Below are 21,752 nucleotides of genomic sequence, written 5' to 3'. Positions count from 1 at the left end.
CAGAAAGCTTCACTCTTCGAGCTGCCACGAGCACGTGGTGAAGTGACCATCCAGAACTTTTGGGACTTGATTTGTTTAGACGACAGAGGTCGAGGATGGGCCTCCAGCATCCGGTCTTCTTTTTCACGAGGAAGTACCTGGAGTACACTCCAGAGCTGCTTTGGGACGAGCTCCATCGCGCATTACATTAGCATGGCCTGCACCTCCAGCAGCAGCTGGGGGATGTTTTCCTGCCGGGCCACCGGTGGTATTCTGGGAAACTTCTGTTAAAATTCCAGGGTGCGTCTGTGGGCGTCCAGTACCCAATGTCGGTGGAGATGGTCTTCCACACGCTGATTAAGTTCGTCAGCCGGCCTCCCATCGGGGTGCACAGGTTGAACCATCACAACGCCACGGTCGGTTCAATCCTGCTTGGACACCGAAGGGCTTCCTTGGGGACCGTGGCAACAACGTCTTCCGAAAGCCTTGGAGCGGCTTGGTTTCCTGGGCCGAAGAGCGGGAGGGTTGGCGGTAAGAGGAGCCCCTGCTGAAACCTTTGGAGGATCCTTGGGACTTGCTGCATGATGGCCGAAAGCACTGCCGCCGCTGTGAGTGCCCAAGGCACGCGCCGTCTCCGTGTCCGTCTTGATGGCTTGTAGAGACTCATTTACAACCTTCCCGAACATATTGTCCCCGTCAAAGGGCATGTCCAAAACCCTCGACTGAACATCCTGACGAAAGTTGATGACCTTGAGCTGTTGGCCATTTGGTGACACCCCGCGTTGGCGATGTCCGTGGCCACCGTGATGGTGTGGTCCGACGCCACTTCGCCTTGCTGCAGAATTTCCAATGCTTCCGACCTCTTGTCGTCAGGGAGGAAGTCCAGGATGAGAGCAATCTTGCACCACAGCTCTCGGTTGTAGCGCGCTACGGGAGGTGCAGCCGACGGAATAGGCATCCTAGTCTGTATCTCGGAGACCAGATTATGCAGCGCCGAGCAAATGTCCACTGAGAGGTCTCTAGGCAGCAGCTGAGGCGGAGGTAGAATCGGAACCTGGGACGTAGGCTTGGCGCCCAGGCCCCTGTTGCCTTCATCAATGGTATCCTCGTTGTTGCAGGGCCTGCTCCCGACGTTCTCCAACTCCAGGATGGTTTGAAGGTTGATGAGCTCCTACTCTGAGGAGATATCCGTGCCCTGGAGGACCTCCGCAACCCCCCCCCCCTCTTCATGACCAGAGGGGACAGTTTCGGGGGATGACCGGCATCTTCTCCGGGGTCAATTCTGGGGTCTTCTCTATGGGCTGGAAAGAGGATTCCCTACTGGCTGGGAGGAACACCCTTGCCTTTGGAGGTGCGATCTGCGGATCCGCCACGACGGCCTTCGCGAGGGAAACCACCCCCCCCCCCACCCCGACAGAAGGCTGGGCCTTCGTCGAATGTAACTGGGCCTTCATGGTCAGGACCAGTCCCTTGTCCTGCTTGGCATTGGTTGTCCCAGAGGCCTTCTCCTGGGGCGGGGGGGTCAGAGCCCCGGTCCCACTTGGCCTTCTCCGGCAGGTCGGTCTTGGGCTTCTCCTCGAGTTTGCCCAGATTGTCTGACTTCCTCTTGGCCGAAGAGCCTCAGCGTTGACTGAAGTCGATGGAGATGTCGGACGCACCCGGCCGCTGAGGAGCCAGTCGCAACGGCTTTCCCGGTGGCAGTGGACTTGCAGTGCTTAGCCATCTGTTGGACCCCCGCGGCAGAGGCACCCTCAAAGGTCTTAAAAGCCTGCTCAGATTTCTTGGAACCAGGAGAGGCATGCTGCTGGGATCCGCCCAGAGCAAGGGCCTTGGCCTGCAGCCACTCCTTCAGCCGCCTATGCCGATCCTTCCGCCTGCGAGGCGGCATCTCCTGGCAAAACGCACAGTCTTCCTCCACGTGCGTCGCTTACAGGCAGTAAAGGCACTGGGAATGCTTGTCCGAGAAGACATTTCGCAAGCTGCAGTCGGAGCAAATCCTGTAGTGTCCCGTATGATCTAGTGGCACGAGTGCTTTGACATTCTATTTTCACAGCCAAGTCCAACTTATTTGATATTTCTGCTGCAAACTTGAGTACTGTGGCCCAACAGCTGAAGTATTGGGGGGACTCACTCCTTGGGGAGGTTCTCTGCGAGGGGCGCCCCCCTCATGGTGCCCATGATTCAAACAAAAGTGCAACTCATTTGACAGTATTCTAACATGTTAGTTCTATGTGTTTAGAGGCCACACTTACCGTCTGGCAACTCTCCTAGAGAATTTATAGTAGACATTTCTTGAAGTTGCTTGTTGCCTGATATTAACCTTCGCCTTGGACAAAAAGGGGTGGGCTTTTTGGTTTGGGGTGTGTACAGCTCCTGAGTATGAGCCCGACTTTAAGAAGTGGTTGTAAAACCGGCTCTCCTCCGCAAGACCCCGCCCCTGTGTCCATCATTAACACTCTACCCACCTCTCTTCCTTTGTCTTCGGCAGCCCCTGCTCCTTCTTTACCCATGTCTAGCCTTTTGATAGAGAGAGGGGTGGGGCTGGGTCAGGTGGGATATAATGAGACTGCCACATCGGCTGTACCAACATTGGCCATGTTTCCATCTTCGAATGGTCTGCTGCCAGCCTTGGCTGTGTCAACTTTTTCAGTCCAAGACGCCAACGACTATGTTGGTGATGAGGGCAATGGGACTACCCATGGTCCTGATTCAGATTGTTCTTCTATACAAGGCCTTCGAGGCCTTCCTTGTCTCACTGACACGTCTATTCTGGCACCTACCATTGTCAGCGAATTAAGTAAAAGAGTGCGGCTCTCTTTAGGCCCTTCGTCCCCTGCATCGTCTGCCTTCCCATTTCATGAACAAGTGCACTTTCACATCCCCCCAGAAACAAACAGCGAAAAAGATGGCGGCCACGCGACGGATCCGTCGACCTTCCATCATAGGGTCTTGGAAGGGCGATCCGCTGCTCTCTTTGACAACATGCAGTTTGGCGACGAGATGTCGGTAGGGCCTTCTCCTGTAGGAGGTGTTGCCCCCTTTTCCCTGGTGAATGCAGAGGCAGACCTTGCAGCTCCAAAGGGTGAAGTTAGATCGGCCTCTACCCCAGAGGAATACTGCTCACATTCTCAGCTCAATGAACCCTTCAATTTTCCCGTAATTTCACGCATTCTCAATCTCCTGGATAAGGGGCATGAGCTGACACATTGCTCCTTAAGGGAGATGCAATCTTCATTATCTCTTATGAAAGATAAGATGGCCAGATTGGAAGGCTTTATCTTAGCCGAAGAACACTCCAGATCCTTCTATCTGGCCCACTTTGAAAAATTGTTGGAGAATGTCCCATATAGAGCACCTCAGCTCCCTATTTCTACTTTGACTCACACGCAAGGCTCGCAGACTGAGCCAGGAATGTGTTCTATAGTTTTCCCACAGACTTCCTATTCTCAGGTAGTGAAAGGGCTTAACCCGTCGATGACGACGCATGCAAACCCGAGGCTATAGACTTGGTGGAGGTTCTTAAACTCCAGCACGAACGTCTATTACAGGTGGAACAGCTTCTTTATAAGGTACCTGTAACCCAACAGCATTTGGACCTAACAGACTCCTCAAGAGAGGGATCCAATGTTACTCAAAGTATTGCTGTTCCTTTGGATAGTCCCTCCGCCCTGACTGACATTATCGAGGCCCCGCCCAGTCCTGTATCGACGGCAGTCGACTTATGCTCGGACTTGGAGGAAGGACCTGTGGTGCATGAAGGAAGACATTTTATCTCACGTAAAGCAAGAAAGTCCTTCCTAAGAGCCCAAAAACGTCTAAACCTTACCAAGGCTGGTCAAAAGAAAGCTAAGTCTAACATACCACCTCCGGCCTGTGCCCAAACGATATTCGAATCTAAAGCAAACTTGGGTACGGGGACCAGCCACGATGATCTTGGCCTAACCCTCTGTGACCTTGATGAGGAAAGTAAGAAACATCTACAGGTTGCAGATTTGAAAAATGGGAATATACAGATCGCCCCGTGTGGCCCTCCAGGAACTTCCACGGTCAAGCTCCAACCACAGATACACTCCTTCTTTCCCCATATCCACCCTAGAAAGGCGAGCACGACGATGCTAGCTGAGGTTATAATGACTCCTGCTATGAGTCCAACCAGTGCTCCCCCACAGTCATTAAGGTCTTCGGCTGGTAAGGATGTAGTCCCCATTCCCTTAGCTCCCTTTGGTGCGGTAAGTGAAGATTGTGGTTATCCTTCTCTTCCCTTAGAAGTATCCGGGGTTTCGGCGTCGCTGGGCCGGCCTCCTAACGTGGAGGTTACGCAGCTCACGCTTCCAGCGGTAGGCAAACCTATTTCTGACGTCTTGTCCTTCTCGCACACACCCAAGGACATGAAACTAATCCTTGGTTGGGCGAGTAATCCAGAGACAAATGGCCCTGCTCGTATAAACAGGTCATTTTTGATGAACTCATTCTTTCAAATTCCAGCTCTTAGGAACCTTTCATCTAAGGACCTGGAGTGGGTCAAATTGGCAACCCACAACAATCATAGAGCCCTCTGCAGAGTCCAATCGCAGATTATAACCAAAATGCTGTTGGACGTGGTTGAGGACTTTTACTCTATTGGGCTCACCCCATGCCTATTTCCGGATATGGACAGTGCATGGACCTTTCTTGACTGGGTACCTCCCACTTTGCCAGTAAGTTCAGTGGGGTTGGGTATAGACTCATCTGATTCTCAGGCTACCCAACTAGCACTCCAATTAGCATCGCTAACCCAAGCACTGAATGGGCTAGCTTGGTTGGAACCCTTGATAAAAACAGCTGCAGCCATCAAAGGGCCCACCCCAGGCTCATAATTGGCCAGCCGGACTATTGCATCCTGGAATTGTTGTGGCTTGGGCAATCTGGTTGGATGGTATAAGCGGGTTGCTCCTGATCAGAAACCCAACATTCTATTTCTGCAAGAAACGATGAGCCTATCTGAGATTACTCTCGATGGGTACTCCAGTTTTTCTGTCCCAGCCAGCCGCACACTTGCAGGCCGTCCTTCCGGAGGTATCGCTGTTCTTATTAAAAATGGCCTAAAAGTAGTGGGTTCCATTTTGGATACCTCGAAATTATGCATCTTAGTGGAGCTGTCGTTTGAATCCGCCAAGGTTGTGCCCCTGCTTCTAATGTCGTTGTATTGGAATCCCAAGTCCGCTTCTCTTCCTTCTCTTGTCGATGATCTTAATAGGGTGTTGGGTCATGCTTCAGTCTCCTGTCCCAACCATGAAATTGTGATTGGAGGTGACTTAAATTCATACCTCCAGTTTTCTAACACATTAGGATTTTCTACTTCCTTTTACGCCCAACAAGCCGTTCACAGAGGGTACCAATTGCTAAGTTTCTTTGAAAAATGGGGTATCTACCCAATTCATCTTTCACCTCATTCTCTACATATCTCATGGTCACGGGGCAATGCTTCATCCCTCATTGATTATGTCCTTGCATCTAAAGTGTGCTCTGGGCTGCTTGAACCAATTTTAATCTTAGACCTGGGCCTGAGCGACCATCACATGCTGTGCTCAGTTCTCCATATGGGGTGTGACGTCTATATGCCTTCTCCTCCTGTCTCTTTAGCGGCTCCGGACAGAACCACCATCTCTGTCAACTGGAATCCTGCCGTATGTAGGAAATTGGTGTTCTTGGTGAATAGAGATCTCATATTAACCCACGACGACCTTATGTCGCTGGGGAATATTGAAAAAATCAACGAAAGAAACATCAATATGATTCAGTCACACCTACTATCTTTAGTGAAGGACGCTTTGGGTAAAGGTAGCCCCTTGGATGCCCATCCAAATTTGAATCAGATAGCAATTCTAAAAAAGCAAAAAAATCGGGAACTTGCTATCATAAGAAAAAAGGCCCTTAGCCCTGTTATCTATCATCGTGAAAAAAACTACATCATTGGGTGCTTTAAGCACCAAATAAAGTGTTTGCGCCAGGCTGCCTATACTGTCGCGAATCAACGTATGATTAGCCTACTCTGCAAAAAAAAAAAACTCGAGACATGGGCCATTTTAAGAAACCCCTCAGGTAAGGTGGATACCCGATCTGTGGCGACCATCTCGGGACCCGAATGGGAGAAGTATTTTTCTCAAAAATATGCCTTGCCCACTATCCATGCCATAATGGAGAGGAGGAATATGCACTTGCCCATGCCGCGAGCTTGTCCCTGGGACTTAAAAGACATCATATGGGCAATCTCCCAATTGAAGTTTTCCAAAGCAGCCGGCCCAGATGGGCTCCCCCCTTGCGTTCTAAAAGACGATCCTCACTTCTGGGCTAGTTACCTTCTTCCTTGCTACCAGCTGATCTACAAAACTGGCAATATTCCGGAATCATGGCTGACTGCCATAATTATTCCAATACATAAAAAGGGTGCATTAAATAACCCTTTAAATTTCAGGCCGATTGCCCTTATAGACACTGCTGCGAAAATTTTTGCACGTCTAATTTTATCAGAATTGGAAGGCTACATACACGAGTTAAAAATTCTCTCCAAAGCACAGGTTGGTTTCCGTAGAGCAATGGGCACTCAACTAAATGCCTCGATCCTAGCCCATCTCCTTTGGAATGCACATACCAAGTCCAATGGCACCATTTATATGGCAGCCTTGGACCTTTCAGCTGCATTTGATAATGTACTTCATACTCGGCTTTGGCAAAAGATGCTGGCATATGGTATACCACCTCCAGTAGTTGCATTAATTGCAGCACTACACCAGAACACATCTTACCGGGTCCGCATCAATGCGGAAGGGCTACTGACTGACAACATACCCACGTACATTGGTGTTAAACAAGGCTGCAACTTGGCAGCGGTCCTGTTCAATCTTTATCTTGCCGATATTGACGAGATCTGGCAGGGTTCTAACTCTTTTCCGGCTATATTGGGTTCTATGCGGCTCCATTGGCTAGCATTTGCCGATGACATCATAATATTCGATAGAGTGCCGTTTGGACTCCAAAACAAACTAAAACTGTTTGGCGAATATTGCAAGCTGAACAATATGACCATCAACTCACTTAAATCACATATATGGGTTTTTACATCTAAAAAAAAAACTTCAGAGATTCAACTTTACAATAAATGGTCAGCCGATTTTGAGAAAAGAGGAGATCAACTATTTGGGCTACCACTTATCGAATGGGACGTCCGCTCACAAGTGGCGTTCAGTGTTGATTGCAAAGTTTAATCCACTTCTGGCCCAAATGAGAATCATTTTTACCAAACATTGTCGTTACTCCCTCTTGCCTCTTATACAATACTACACCATGAAAATAGAGCCCATCCTGCTTTATGCAGTAGATATTTGCCTTCTGAACTTGGGGCCCCTCCTAAATATCCTACAGGGTAAACTCTGGAAGAAGATTTTGGGGCTTCCGGGTTACCTACCCAACGCCATAATTACACATGAATTGGGTCTATATCCACTAGAAGACAAATTTATTTGGAGGACGGTATCTGCATTTTTTAAAATGATTTCTCCTCCCCCAAACTCACTTTACGAGGACTTTCAGGAAATGTTAGCCGGAACATGTCCAACTTCGATCACCATTGTGAAAGACATGATACAAGCGACTTTAACTTCCTTGAATATGACGCAGGATGACTTAATAAATACCCCTGCCAAAGTTAAAAGGCGTTTTTTCGAAAATGCCTGGGCTCGCAATTGTGATCGGATTGGAAGCTACTCTTCCTTCACCATATATGCCACCTTTAGACATGCAGTTGCTCCTCGGCTGCCATATATCTTGTGTTTTCCAGACAAAGTGGCAAGAAGGTGCTATATGCGTTTCCGCATGGACCTTATTCAGACGGGGGCTCGTATTAGGAATTGGGATGGTTATAGGGCCTTGGCAAAATGGGAGGGATGCAGATTTTGCCTAAATACATCTGAGCCTGAAACCCTGGAACATCTCTTCATGTACTGTAACTTCTTTCTCAGGCACAGACAACGTTGCCTGGTTGCATATCTCACTTCGCTCTCTCTGTTTGAATGTCATCTTGTATGGCTGAGATGTATGCAGGGAAACTCTAATTCCATCATACTAGCAACTGTGAGACTTGTTGCAATAATAGAGGAGCAATTGTTGTCACTCAATCGGACCTTCTGGAGTGGGTAAACTTTGGATGTCAGAGATTTAGTTTTCTTTATGACCAATGGTATTTGCCAACTGTTTGTGGGAATATTTAAGTTGGTGGAGGGCTTCGATGCGACTTTATCACTGTCATGTTAGGTAGGTCAGGTTAGGTTTGATATTTGGTATTGTAGATCTCCACCTGTGACTCTTGTGATTCTTGTTGATGTATTAAGAAATGTTTTAATGTTTAATGTTTTTATTATCTTTTGGCTGTGCAAGTATTGATTAATTATGCTGTTTTATGATATTTTTACATGATTTATGTGCCATGTATTATTTGTCAAGGTGTAAATTAGTTTTTGCTACCAAAATAAATAAATAAATAATAAAAAAAAAATCCTGAACGGGGGGGGGGGGGGGGCTGAATCCTTCTCCTCCGACATGGTCCACGCGGCGTAGTCCTGATGAATCTTCTGAAAGCCTCCACTAAAACGCAATTCACCCTTGAGGAACGCTGAAGAATTCAAAACCCTCTGCATTGTCCACAAGGCTTTCTGGGGCCTGGGTCCAAAATACCTTCAGCTATCCCTCCGCAAATACCTCCCTTCTCGAGCTCTTCGCTCCTCTAACTCCCTCAGGGTCAGTCGTTTTTCAAAGAACCAAGCTGGGGGTAGATCTGTCTTCGGTTGAGGCCTCCCTCAGGAACAGCCTCCCTGCCACTCTAAAACTTGAGACCCAGGTACCTGCTCACCCTGCCACCCTCCCGCACTGCCTCCGGGCCACCCCTTGCACTGGGGTCTATATCTGTACCCATAGAGCCCCCCGCCCCTTTTTTCTTCCTGCACTTATCAGACCTACCCTGTCTGCCGCCTTAAACCTAGCACTTGCAAATTGTTGGCTGCATTACCACCGTTTGTTGCCTTTTTTATTTATTTATTGTTATTTATCTGTTTCTCCTCTGCGTCACACTTTCCCCCTCCCCCTCTCCCATGCACTTGCGCGTTCTCAATGTCACTGGGCCTAGTAAGATCGCTGTTTTGCTCTCTCCTGTTCCACCCCCTTGCCTTGTCGCGCTCTGAAACACTTGTGGACGAGCGCGATTGATATTTTATTTCTATCAAAATCCAAAAAATGAGTCCCCGTTAATCGGAATGATCAATGGAGCACAAGGCTCGATTGACCGAAAAATTGAGTAAACACTTCCAAAAAAGCGAAAAACACAGAAAAAGCTTGAGTGCTAAACACGAGGACTCCCAACACTTGGAAGTGCAGTAAAAATCTGATGATGGCTGCCAGAGGAGGGGCTTGGGTAGAGGGCAGTTATTGGCTGGGGGCAGCGAGTGTGACCCAGAGTTCAGTGATTGGATGTTAGGAGAAAGACAGTTCAGAAATGAAACTGAAACTGATTTTTTTTCTTTACCGAGGATTCCCAGTCTGACTGGGAATATTCATGAGCATGTGAATCCATGCCAGGCCCCATGTTGGCGAACAACTGGCTTCACATGCGTCCCAGTAGCAGATTTTAAAGGCACCAGTAATGTGGACTGGGACTAGATCGTCCTAGCCCCCTTCCTGGGCCGCACTTAAAGGTTCACTGGCTCACGGAAGCAGCTTTCCCAGGCAAGTGCATGACCTTATCATGACTTTTCTGACAAGAGGGCAGGAAGGCAGCCAAACCAAAGTATGGCCAATCACATTGCACAGCCATTTTAGGTCACTAGTCATGTTTGGTGGCCATATGTGGGGGAAAAATGCAAATGTGCATAGAAAAAAATAAAGCAAAAACTGTACAATATCTTTAAGCACATATAAAAGTAACCAAAAATCCTCTGTAAAAGGCTAGGGTGATACAAAAGTACCCCCATTGAAATGCATTACAAGATGCTGTGTGCAATGTAAGAATTTAAAAAGGGAAACAATGTTTCCCAGCAGAGACATCCTGAAGGACTGATCAGGTTTTCTCCTTAACAAGTAAACAAAAGGCAAGGAAAGTAAAGCTGAAGGGTTTACTTCCTTTCAGTAAATCAAGACAGGATTTAAAACAGGGCAAGAACAATGGGGTTCCATAGGAAAATATGGAGGGAGGGCAAAAAGAAAATCTTTCCTATCGGTGGGTGTTATCAAAACTATTCCTAAGTTCAATATCAGGAGCATTACTGAAAGATGAACTGCGTATTATCCTGGCCAAACTTAAACCATCTAGTTCAAAGGGGATTTGTTTCCAGCTGTTGCCATTAAGGCCTGCTCAGAGATTATCAATTTTATTACCAAAATTGTGAATGCCTCCTTTATAAAAGGACAAGTGCCTACCAGACGGAAGGGCTCTTGGATCACCCCACTGATAATAAACCAGGCCAGCACCCCAAAGTTGCCTCATTGCCCAATTTCTAACTATCCCTTTATATTTAAGATCATGAACAGAGTGGCCTACGAACAATTATTGCGCCACATAAAATATCATCCTATTTTGAATAAATGTCAGTCAGGTTTTAGACCAGGCTTTAGCACTGAATCAGCTCTATTGGGACTAAAGTCCAATATGATGGCGAATATCAATGATGGGACAACTATGCTGCTGTTGTCCTTTGATTCATCAGCCACTTTTGATTTAGTGGACAACCCTCTCCTGACTAGATTACAGGAGGTGGCTAATTTTAGTGACCAAGCGAGGGACTGGATGCAGTCCTCTCTAGGTAACAGGACCATGTAGCTGACCCAGTTCCACTTTGCTATGGTGTCCCCCAAGGGGCTTCTTTATCCCCGGTTCTCTACAACATTTTTACAGCGCCTCTTTTCAAAATACTAGAGAACAAGATATGCTTCTCAAACTATGTGAACGATTCTCAATGCCTCATTCCGCGCTCAGGCATCTATGAGAAAGACACCATAACAGTGTTGGAAACTTATGATTTAATACCTGAATGGATGACCATGAGCAGGCTGGCCTTGAAAAAATGGAACTCATGATCGTTGGTTCCAGGCCCAGACTCCTGATTATGATTCCTATGCATTGCGAATCATGTTATCCCCACCAAAGGGAAAATAAAAATACTGGGAGTGAATTTTTGATCAGTCACTTAATATGACAGCCCAGGTTGATAGCCTGGTCTCAGCATCAGCCTATTACATACGACTCCTTTTGCACATTCGCCCATTTCTCCCCCAAAAGGGCTGTGAAACGATAGCCCGAGCCATCATTTCATCGAACATCGACTACCCTAGTTCACTTTGGCGGGGGTGGGAAAAAGATAACTAAACTTAAAGTAATACAAAACAGTACTATCAGAGCGATCATGGGAATGCAGAAATATGTGCATGTATCAGAGGTGCACAGAAGTCTTCATTGGCTTCCCATTGCTTCTATGATTGATTACAGGTTACTTGCTATTATTTACAAATCCTTGGCAGGTCTTTACTCTGCATATATAGCCTGTAGACTTTAAAAAGGGGGCATTTTTGGTGGCCACACCTGTCCCATGGAATGCATTGCCCATCGAGCTAAGAAATTGTCCTTCCTTGGAGTGCTTTAAGAAATAGCTTAATTCATATCTTTTCAGATAATGAACAGAGGTAGTCCTACTCTGCTCTCTTTTCTAACTCCCTCTGCTTTGTCGGCACCTGTATGCCTCCGGGCCACTTCGGTTGCGCCTTATAAATGAGCTAAAGTAAAGTAAAAAAAAAGGTCCCTCAAGAGTGAAAATAAAAAAATCCCGGAGTGCAGCAGTAGTGCTGGGAGGCACAAGACAGGGGGTACGATTTGCAAAAAGACAATTACCCCAATATAATCCATTAGAAAATATTCTGCCTCAAAAAGTAGAAAACAGTCAAACTAAAAAATCTAATCTGGTATCCTTGGGTTACCTTGCCAAATGTATAAAAAGTATAAAAAAAAGCACACAAATACCAGTGGGGAAAGAATTAAAAACGGATACTTACGACTGGTCAAGGCGTTCTTGTAACTTTGCTGCAGGCATGAAGAAGGAGTACAGCATGGAGACGCCTTGGGACAGCATAGTAATCTCCAATTTGTGCATATTCTAGGTGTGGAAGTAAAAATAATAATTAGTTTAATCCCACCCATAAACGTATGTTCAGGAAACTGGTGTTGAGATCTTTCCTACATTCAGCAAACACTTCTATGCACATTTCAAGGCACAGTGTCCTTGCCTTAATATCAGGAAATATTAAGGCACATGTGAATTTATGAAAGCTGCAATGCCATACGTTGCATTTACTTGAACTCATAGTTGCACATCTTTTTGCATGAAAGGCATCACATTTTTAAAATACTCTGGATGGGAAACATGTTTTTCATCCTCACTTTCACAAATGCTTGGAAATCTTTGCACCACCAGCAGGGTCAAGATCAACATCTCCAAAAGATGCTGTTAGGGAGTTTTACTTAAGTCCACCTATGGAAGAACTAGAGAAGACTCACTCTTAGGTGTACAGGGCTCCAATTCTTAGGTTTGGCCTGAACTACCCAAAATCCTTGGTAGCAATGGACGAGCAGTCGGGCTTAGTCTAGGAGGGAGAAGGGCTGTAGGCAAGTACAAAGAACTCAGGGCACACCTGTAGTTAAGAATACACTTCTACACAGTACATTTATAAAAGTATGGTTATACATACTAAAGGCAACAATATTATAGTCACAGGTAAATAAACGTATTCCCAATTCTATGACAAGACAGGAGGCTCGCATTATGTTTTTCTTTCTTTAATACTGCCACAACAGCTTTTCAACTCTAGTCTTACATCTCGAAAAAACTCTCAAACTCCCATGCACCTCCAGGAGTGCAGTAGTCCTGACCCTATCCCTTGTTCCAATGCAGTGATAGGTCATCCTATAAGAACCCTACTGTCCCAGGTCCTTTCCTCTTTCTTTTTGCTTCCATGAGATAAGTACATCATAATTCACTCGTTTAAGATAATAGCTATATCAGCGTAGCATGAGAAGCGCGTAAGCTGCGCGATTATAAACTATTTAACAGACTGTAAATACAATTCTTACGGTGAACTTTATCGAACGTGTGCTTCAGTGTGTTCGTTTCATTTTCTCTCACTCGTTCGTGTCGGGCGCCGTGAGATATTTCTGTGAAGAGGAGGCGGGGCCGGCACCACGAGCGAACGCGCTCGCCTCAGGCTCCCGGCCCCACACCTCGGTTTTGCGCCGAACACGGCGTGTGGCAGGACCCAGGGGAGTGGGAGGAGCTGAATTTCCCTGTGATTTCTTCCACCGGCAGCGTGAAAGTTTTTCATTGCTTTGCGTATGCCGAGTGAGGAGAAAAGTGGAGTGACACGGTCTTCAAAAACATTTTTTTTTTATTAAAAATGTTAATCAGATTTTCCACCAGAGCAAAAAGGGATTCATGCTAGACTGCCTCTTGTATCTGAAGAGCCTGCAAGTTGAGGAGAGAAAGGCAGAATTGACAAAGGTGACTAACATTAATCCCTTGCTGACAGCACAGCAGTTAGCCTTGCTATGGCTCATTACAAAAGCCCCAGTGCCACTCCTACCTCACCAGAATGTTCAGAGGAGGAGTGGGAAGAAAGTCCAAGATAAGCTCCTCACCTTTACGAAGAGGGGAATAGATCCTCAAGAACCTGAGAGATCAACAGATATGTTTGACCCGGAGGCTATCAGACACCCTAAGCCCTCAGAGTGGGTCCCATCGCCCAGAGTGGCAGCCTACATGGCTCAACGTAAACGCAAGCCATTGGATGGAGAAATAAAATCGCGGATGCGTTCAGAATGCCCTAGAACGGAGTTGCCAGGCAAACTGGCCGAGACTCCTGAACTTGACCCCAAAATGGTCACCTTTGTTACAAAGACGGCAAAAGACATACGGAAGGGTGTAGACCGAGCCTGGGAGGGTGCCAAGATAAGCTCCTCGACCTAGCCGGCCCATTAGCAAAAATAATGGATCTCGCGGAGAAAGGGAAGGACACAGGTGCCCCTGTAGATGCTTCAGTATTAGCCAGTTGGGCTCAGAGAGCTGTATGCATTTTGGGAAACGCGAATTGAGCCCTGTCGGCCGAGAGAAGCGGTGTTCTTCTTAAGATCGACAGTAAGCTAAGCGACTTTGCGTCGTACGAGGCAGGTGAAGGAGCAAGAGGCCTACTATTCGGCGAAGCATTCGCTAAAGAAATGACACAGTTCGTGGGAACTTATTCAGCTCTTGAACGAGCACAAAGCTCAATCAAAAAGATTTTCCCCACTCGAGTTTTTTCCGGGTCCGGACGTTACAGGGGTCATACGTCTGGTCAGTTTAACTATCAACGTAGACTCCAGGGGCCGCGCGCCCAATATTGGGAAGGGAAACAACAAGACACATTCTTCCCGTCCAGGTCCAGATTTCCCAGAGGATGAAAAGGGAGAGGTGCATACCGGCAACCAAATGCCTCAGGAGGTGAGTGCAGTGAGAGTACGAGTGGGGAGAACCCTCCAGTTTCTAAGCGCATGGCAAGAATTATCGCGCGATGCATGGGTGCTACAGGCAGTAGCAGGACTACAGCTAGAATTTATGGGGAACCCAGTTCAGAGATCAGAACCCCATTTTATTCAGATGCCTCGAGAAGAGGCGAGATTGTTAAACAGAGAAATTCTCCAATTAGCAGACAAAAATGCCATAGAAAAAGATACGCAAGGAGGGCCAGGTTTCCTCAGCAATTTGTTTCTTGTTCACAGGGGGGGACAAAGTACACCCTGTCATAAATCTGAAGAGGCTGAACGAATGGGTTGTTTACAACCATTTCAAGATGGAGGGCATTCTCTACTTCGAGATCTCCTCGGGACGGGGGACTGGTTAGCGCGATTAGACCTCAAAGACGCTTATCTAATGATTCCGATAGCTCAAGAGTTTCGGAAATATCTGAGATTTCGGTGGGAAGGGGAGACATGGCGCTTCACGTGTCTTCCGTTCGGCCTAGCATCTGCGCCTTGGTCATTCACCAAGCTGATGAAACCCGTAGCAGCCGTAAGAGAGCGAGGCATTCGCATAATCATTTACCTGGACGACATTCTTGTCATGGGTACAGACAATTCACACTTTCCAAGAATGTGCAATGGATATTCACGCTCTTGACCTCTCTAGGATTCCTAGTAAATTTAGACAAATCCCAGCTAGTGCCGGTGCAGAACATAGAATTCCTGGGTTTCAGTATACACACAAACAAGGCAACCCTAGAGCTACCACATCACAAAGTGAAGGCAATAAAGAGCTCAGAACAGTTCTAGCAAAGAAAGTCATATCTCTTCGAGCTCTTGCAAGGGTAGTTGGCCTGCTAGTGGTTTCAATCCAAACGATTTTTCCGGGTCCGCTCCATTATCGAGTACTACAGAGGCTCAAGATAAGACACCTACAAGAGGGGGTAGGATATCACCAGCTAGTGACCCTAAACCCAGAAGCGATCTCGGAACTCCACTGGTGGCTCACCAACATGGAGGCCTGGAATGGCCGTGTGATTTTCAGAGACTCACCGGACATCGTTCTAGAATCAGACGCAAGCAGGTCCGGATGGGGCGCCAGATGCGAGAACTTAGAGACAGGGGAGAAGTGGTAAGAACAGGAACTAGAAATGCACAAACTGTCTCGAACTATTAGCAGGGTCCTTTGCAGTGCGAGCATTTACGAAGGAAAAAGTTCGATGTTGCGTTCTGCTCAAAATGGACAACATTTCAGCAGTGCGTTATATCAACAAGCTAGGAGGAACGAGAATGCTAGCAGAACTAGCGAAAGACTTTTGGCACTACTGCCTTCAGAATCAAGTAGCAGTCACAGCAGAGTATCTGCCAGGGACGCTCAACGAGAGCGGACTGGAATTCACGATATCTTGTAGATTCAAGCGATTGGAAACTACACCCGAGCGTGTTCAACAGATTACAGAACCTCTGGGGTCCCGTTCATATAGATCTATTTGCGTCCAGACTGAACGCACAGACGCAGACTTATTTCAGTTGGAGATTAGACCCGGGAGCGGCAGGCACAGAGGCCTTCCTCCAACCTTGGAACGGAACACTGAATTATGCCTTCCCTCCGTTTCTCATGATCGCGAGAGCACTAGCGGAAGTGCGCAGGGAGCGAGCAGACCTATTAATAGTCCTCCCCCTCTGGAGATCGCAGCCTTGGTTTCCAGTAGCGATGGAACTTTCTACGGATTTTTCGAGGATAGTTGCACAGCAGCCGGTCCTTCTACTAGACCCAATCGGGAGAATTCATCCCCTAGTATCGACAGGCACCCTGCGATTGATAGCTTGCAAGGTTTGAGGAGAAAGTGGGAATTGCCAGGCATTTCGCAACTCGCTGCAGACTGCATCAGAGATTCATGGGCGCCTTCCACCGTCAGGAGCTATAACACGCCATGGAAGAGTTGGGCTCGCTGGTGCACAGAACATGGTTTGGATCCAGTTTCTGCCCCTGTAGTTCAATTATTGAACTTCTTAGCAATAAAGTTCCCAGAAGGTAGTGCCTTCAGGACGATAGGTGTACTGCGGTCCGCAATCTCTCAGGTCATGACATGGTAGATGGTAAAGCTATGGGAGAACATCCATCAGTTTTGCGTCTTTTGAGAGAAATGAAAATAAGAAAGCCCCTAGAACCCAAGTATACGACATTATGGGATGTCAGGGAAGTTTTTCAGCTGTTTCTGGCATGGCCAGACAAAGATTTATCTCGATCGCAACTCGCTGGCAATGTTGTGTCTCACAGCATGCCGAAGAGTTTCCGATGTGAAAGCGCTAGAGATAAACAGGAAAATCTATCCAGAGGGAGTAGCATTTTCCATAGCTAAAAGAACAAAAACAGACACTCGAGTGATTTCATACCCCTATTTTACAGAAAATAAACTGTGTAGCTCAATGTATTAAAGATTATGAAACAGCCACAGTACTGCTGAGACCCCGAGGCGTAACACAGCTGTTAATAGAGCGTAGAAAACCTTTTCATGCAGTAGCAACAGCAACAATTGCGAGATGGGTGCGTGAAATAATGCAATGGGCAGGCATAGACTTGTCACAGTTTGGGGCGCATTCAGCTAGAGGGACGATGGCATCTAGAGCATTTGCAGCGGGAGTGCCACTCCAAGATATAATGAAAGTGGCCGACTGGTCCTCCGAGTCTACCTTTAAGACTTATTTCATGCCAGTGTCAGATTTGGCAAATAGGGTGGTGGCTAGCTTTGAAGAAGCATAATGCGAGCCTCCTGTCTTGTCATAGAATAAAGATTTCCAACGCTGACAGCTCAGGAAGTCTTCATTCTATTAAAGACAAGGAGGCGAGCATTATATACCACCCGGAAAGACTCGAAAGTTGATGTTATGATGTTGATATCACATGTACAACTTTGTTATATCACCCGCCCTTAAAAAGAATGTTTGTTTTTTCTAGGAGATGGTCAGAAAGCAGCATGATCTCAATCACTGTACCGGCGAAGTACTCTAGGTCGTCTGAGAAGCAGGGCTGTTTGGTTCCAAGAACACTGTTTCGGTTATAAGTTGGTTGTTGACAGTTCATAACAGAGTTGGATTCGTTTCAGAGGATTTCCAAGGCAAGAAAGAGGAAAGGACCTGGGACAGTAGGGTTCTTATCGGATGACCTATCACCGCATTGGAGCATGGGATAGGTTCAGGACTACTGCACTCCTGGAGGTGCATGGGAGTTGGAGAGTTTTTTTTGAGATGTAAGACTCTGGTTTGAAACTTTTAAACTTCGGATTGACTTTTTTTAATTTTGTGTCAGAAAAAAAAAGCACAAATGTAGATGTTTAAAAGTATAAATTGAAAAGCTGTTGTGGCAGTATTAAAGAAAGAAAAGCATAATGCTCGCCTCCTTGTCTTTAATAGAATGAAGACTTCCTGAGCTGTCCGCGTTGGCAATCTTTATTATAGAGTAAGGCATTTAAGCATTACTCAAGGCAATAGTAGACTTTAGATGAATACAATAAAGTTAGTCTGTGTAGCATTCAGTAACATTCAGTAACATTAAGTAACCCAACACAGATACTGTTAAGTACTTTTAGGTAGCCTACACTTTAGAAAGTCCAACCCTATCTGAGGATAAGAGTCTCAGAGGTGGCACTGGGGAACCAGGCACACTCGTTGGTAAAACAAATGAAGGCAGATGCTGTCAAAGTTGGCAAAACATAAGATAAGTAAAATGTTGCGTTAAAAAGTGGTTCAGGGAGATCATGTAGGTCCTCTGAAGGATTGTACACTCAACGGAGCTGTGTCCTTAGGCCTGGGAGAACACAGTTGCATTGTCCACACCAATGTGTCTCAGAAAGCTCAGGTGGTGTCCGAATCAAGACAGCAAGCACCCAGTCGAGTGCCTAGGAGCAGGACAGTACCTTTAAGAAAGAAGCCTGTGCCACCGGCAGGTCCACAAGTGAGCCAATAGCAGCTCCTGTTTAGATTCTTGGCCTGCAGGGTGAAAAAGGAACTTTTGTCAGGAACAGATAGTCAGCTTCTTGTGATGGCACACCCAGCAGACGATCTTCATAAAACTGGCTTGTTGGCACACGACACAGGCTTTGGTTCAGCGACGGTTGTCACACAGCAGACTTCTCTCTGTTTCTCGGTCCCAGACTTGGAAAGGTCTAGGAGCAGTAAAGTGTTACTGGGGGTCCAGCAGATTTCCCACAAAGTTCCAGCCGAAAACGCGCCTCAATAGACTTTGCACAGCAAATTGGGTCCAGGCCCCAGGGTATTGCAGCCCAGGACAGTCGCAGCTCTTTGATCGACGGCTCAAAATGCAGGTTGTCTCGAGACTGGTTTGTCCCACCCGTCCAGGGGAGGAAGGAGTCTGGTCTAGATCTCCTTGTTGATCAGACGAGGCTGGCGCAGCCACTCAGCAGTCCTCGTCGGTCGCTGGTGGTGGCTGCAGACATCCAACTTCCACAGATTCTTCGTTCCATGGCTCAACTCTTTTGCTGCTCCAGGACCCTCATATGTTATGCAAGAAAAATGGATGAACATCTATTGGGATGCATGTGCAAGCCTCCTGCCCCCAAAATGATTCCGGTTGAGGAAAATATATTAAGAGCATAAGGGAACCAAGAAGCACGGCTGTAGGGGATGCGCCTGAGGTTACATGGGTGGGGTACGGCCAATAGGGAGTAGTGGGTTAAGTGTTCTTAGACAGCCCAAGGAAGGGGGTGTACCTGTGGGGTGAAGGAATATAGGAGTAAGCAACACAAACAACGCATAAGGAACAAGTCACTTACCAGTAACTGTTCTCCAGCATGGGTCTGGCATGGATTCACATGCTCATGAATATCCCCTTGTCAAGCTGGTAATCCCCAGTAAAAGAAAAAAAAGTTTCACTTTCACTTGTAAACCGTCTTTCTCCTATAAACCAATCACTGCTCTCTGAGCCATAATGCCCCCAGTCAATGACTGCCCCTCCTCTGACAGCCATTTTGAGATTTGGTAGCACGTAAAGTGGCTGTATGACCAAGAAGAGCCGCAGAGGGGCTGGAGGAAGGGTTTGCATGTGAATTCATACCAGACCCATGCTCGAGAACAACAGTTACAGGTAAGTAACTTGTTCATTCTCCAGCATGAGGTCTGGCATGGATTCACATGCTCGTGAATAAAGAATACATAGCAGCACATACATACACCACCACGGGAGGTGGCAAGGCTCAACATAAGCAATTACCCTTGCCTCCTCATCAGGCTCACCTTCAAGCGAACAGGTTGCATAGCACTGCTTGGCCGACCCTGGAATCCTCTCTGGAATCCCTGTCGAAGCAGTAGAATCTCGTGAAGGTGTGCATAGACTCCAAGTAGCAGCCCTGCAGATGTCCAACAGGGGCACACCAGACAGGAACGCCGTGGTCCCAGCGATCGATCTGGTAGAATGGGCTCGGACTGTCAGGCAGCGGTCAGTTTGCCAACCGTTGACCGAGTGATGCAGCAGGAGAGCCACCTGGAGATGGAAGCCTTGGACAAGTCCTTCACTTGGTTCACCAAAGTTCACAAAAAGCAGAGAAGTCTTCCAGAAACTCTAGTGCGAGCCACATAGAACTTCACAGCTCACGTCACAGCCAGCAAGTGCAGTCATTTCAGCCAGCGACGAAGGCGTCGGAAAAACACACAGGCTACACCAAAGGTTTGTCGAGATAGAATTCCGATGGAACCTTCGGCATGAAGGAGGGGTGCGGCCAAAGCACCACCCTTGTATTGTGCAAAGTCAAATAAGGCCACTTACATGATGGGGCCTGGCTCTCACCTACTCTCCTGGCAGAGGTGATAGCCACAAGGAAAGCAGTCTTCGACTAAAGGTACTTGAGAGAGGCTTGATGCATAGGCTCGAAGGGGCTCCCATGAGCCTCGTCTGAACCACGTTGAGTTCCCGGGGTAGGAATCTTCACCGGCGGGAATGATCAGAACAGTCCTTTAAGGAACCCCTTCACCAGACGGTGTGACCAAAGCCAAGACTGTCCTGGAGATCTGGTGCAGATGCATGATGGAGATGTGAGCCAGTCCCGCCCTGGCCAAAGACAATAAGTATGGAAGGATCTGCAAGGCCGTGACCCTCGGAGGGTTGAACTTGTGTCCAGCACCACGTTGTGAAGCCCTTCCACTTGTGCCCGTAGCACTTGAGAGTCAACTACGATCTGGCCCTGGCAAGGACCTCTCTGCAGTCTGCCAGAAGCTCATACCAACCGAACTCTAATGCTGTAGGTGCCAAGCCTTCAGGTTCAGCGACCCTGGGTCCTGATGTAGGATTGCGCCTCCTTTCTCTGGTGAGCAGATCCGCAACCACTGGTAGCTTGACTGGTGGTGACGTCGACCGGCTGAGAAGGTACGGGTACCAAATCTGCCTCAGCCACACCAGGGCGACGAGGATCAACTTGCACCGGCACTGTTTGAGTCAGTTGATGACTCGCAGCAGGAGGGGCAACAGAGGAAACGCGTACAGGAACAGGCCTTCCCACAGGAAGGAAAACGCGTCCCCCATTTCAGCTGGTGGAACCTGCTGGCGAACCTTTGGCATTTGGAGTTCATCGCCGTTGCAAACAGGTCAATCCGGGGCCTGCCCCACTTGAAGAGACTGTCCACTTGATCCTGCCGAAGCTCCCGCTCTTGGCAAGAGCGTAGTTCTCTGCTGAAGGAGTCTGCAATGGTGTTAACTCCCGCCAGGTGACAAGCAATGAGCAAACACCCCCTAGATCGATGGCCCAGTGCCACAAATCCTGAGCCTTTCTGGAAAGCGTTGGGGACCTGGTGCCCCCCTGCTTCCGGATGTAGAACATTGTGGTGGCATTGTCTGAAGACCCTCACCACCTTGTCCTTGAGTGACGGGAGGAATGACTTTAGGGCCAAGAACACTGCCAGCCGCTCCAGGACATTGATGTGGAGGTCCCTCCCCTCCGGTAGCCACAGGCCTCTGGCGTGTAGCCATCCGGTTTGAGCTCCCCAGTCCACCAGGGAAGCGTCTGTGCTGACTGTCTCTTGTTAAGGAGGGTTCTGGAAACCCGTACCCCCAGCAATGTTGCAACGCACGCCCCCACCGGCTCATCGCTCGTCGAGGACAATCTTGTCGGCAAAGCTTCCTGACACCTGGATTCAAAGAGCGTCCAGGAACTCCTGAAGAGGCCGCACCTGCAACCTGTAGAGTCTGATCAGGTAGATACAC

General features: G+C 47.7%; 1 protein-coding gene across 1 annotated transcript in view; it reads right to left on the bottom strand.

Moving 5' to 3' along the window:
- Positions 1-21,752, bottom strand: part of UBA1 (ubiquitin like modifier activating enzyme 1) — a gene marked incomplete in the record, with an annotated part of 790,705 nt that overhangs the window by 46,727 nt on the left and 722,226 nt on the right. Inside the window, 1 exon segment of the mRNA XM_069645505.1 lies at positions 12,049-12,149. Within this exon segment, the coding sequence (XP_069501606.1) occupies positions 12,049-12,149 (101 nt within the window).

Source organism: Ambystoma mexicanum, chromosome 2p (assembly GCF_040938575.1).
Source record: "Ambystoma mexicanum isolate Mex_15411 chromosome 2p, UKY_AmexF1_1, whole genome shotgun sequence".
Classification (NCBI taxonomy): domain Eukaryota; kingdom Metazoa; phylum Chordata; class Amphibia; order Caudata; family Ambystomatidae; genus Ambystoma; species Ambystoma mexicanum.
This window is presented reverse-complemented; position numbering and strand designations above follow the sequence as displayed.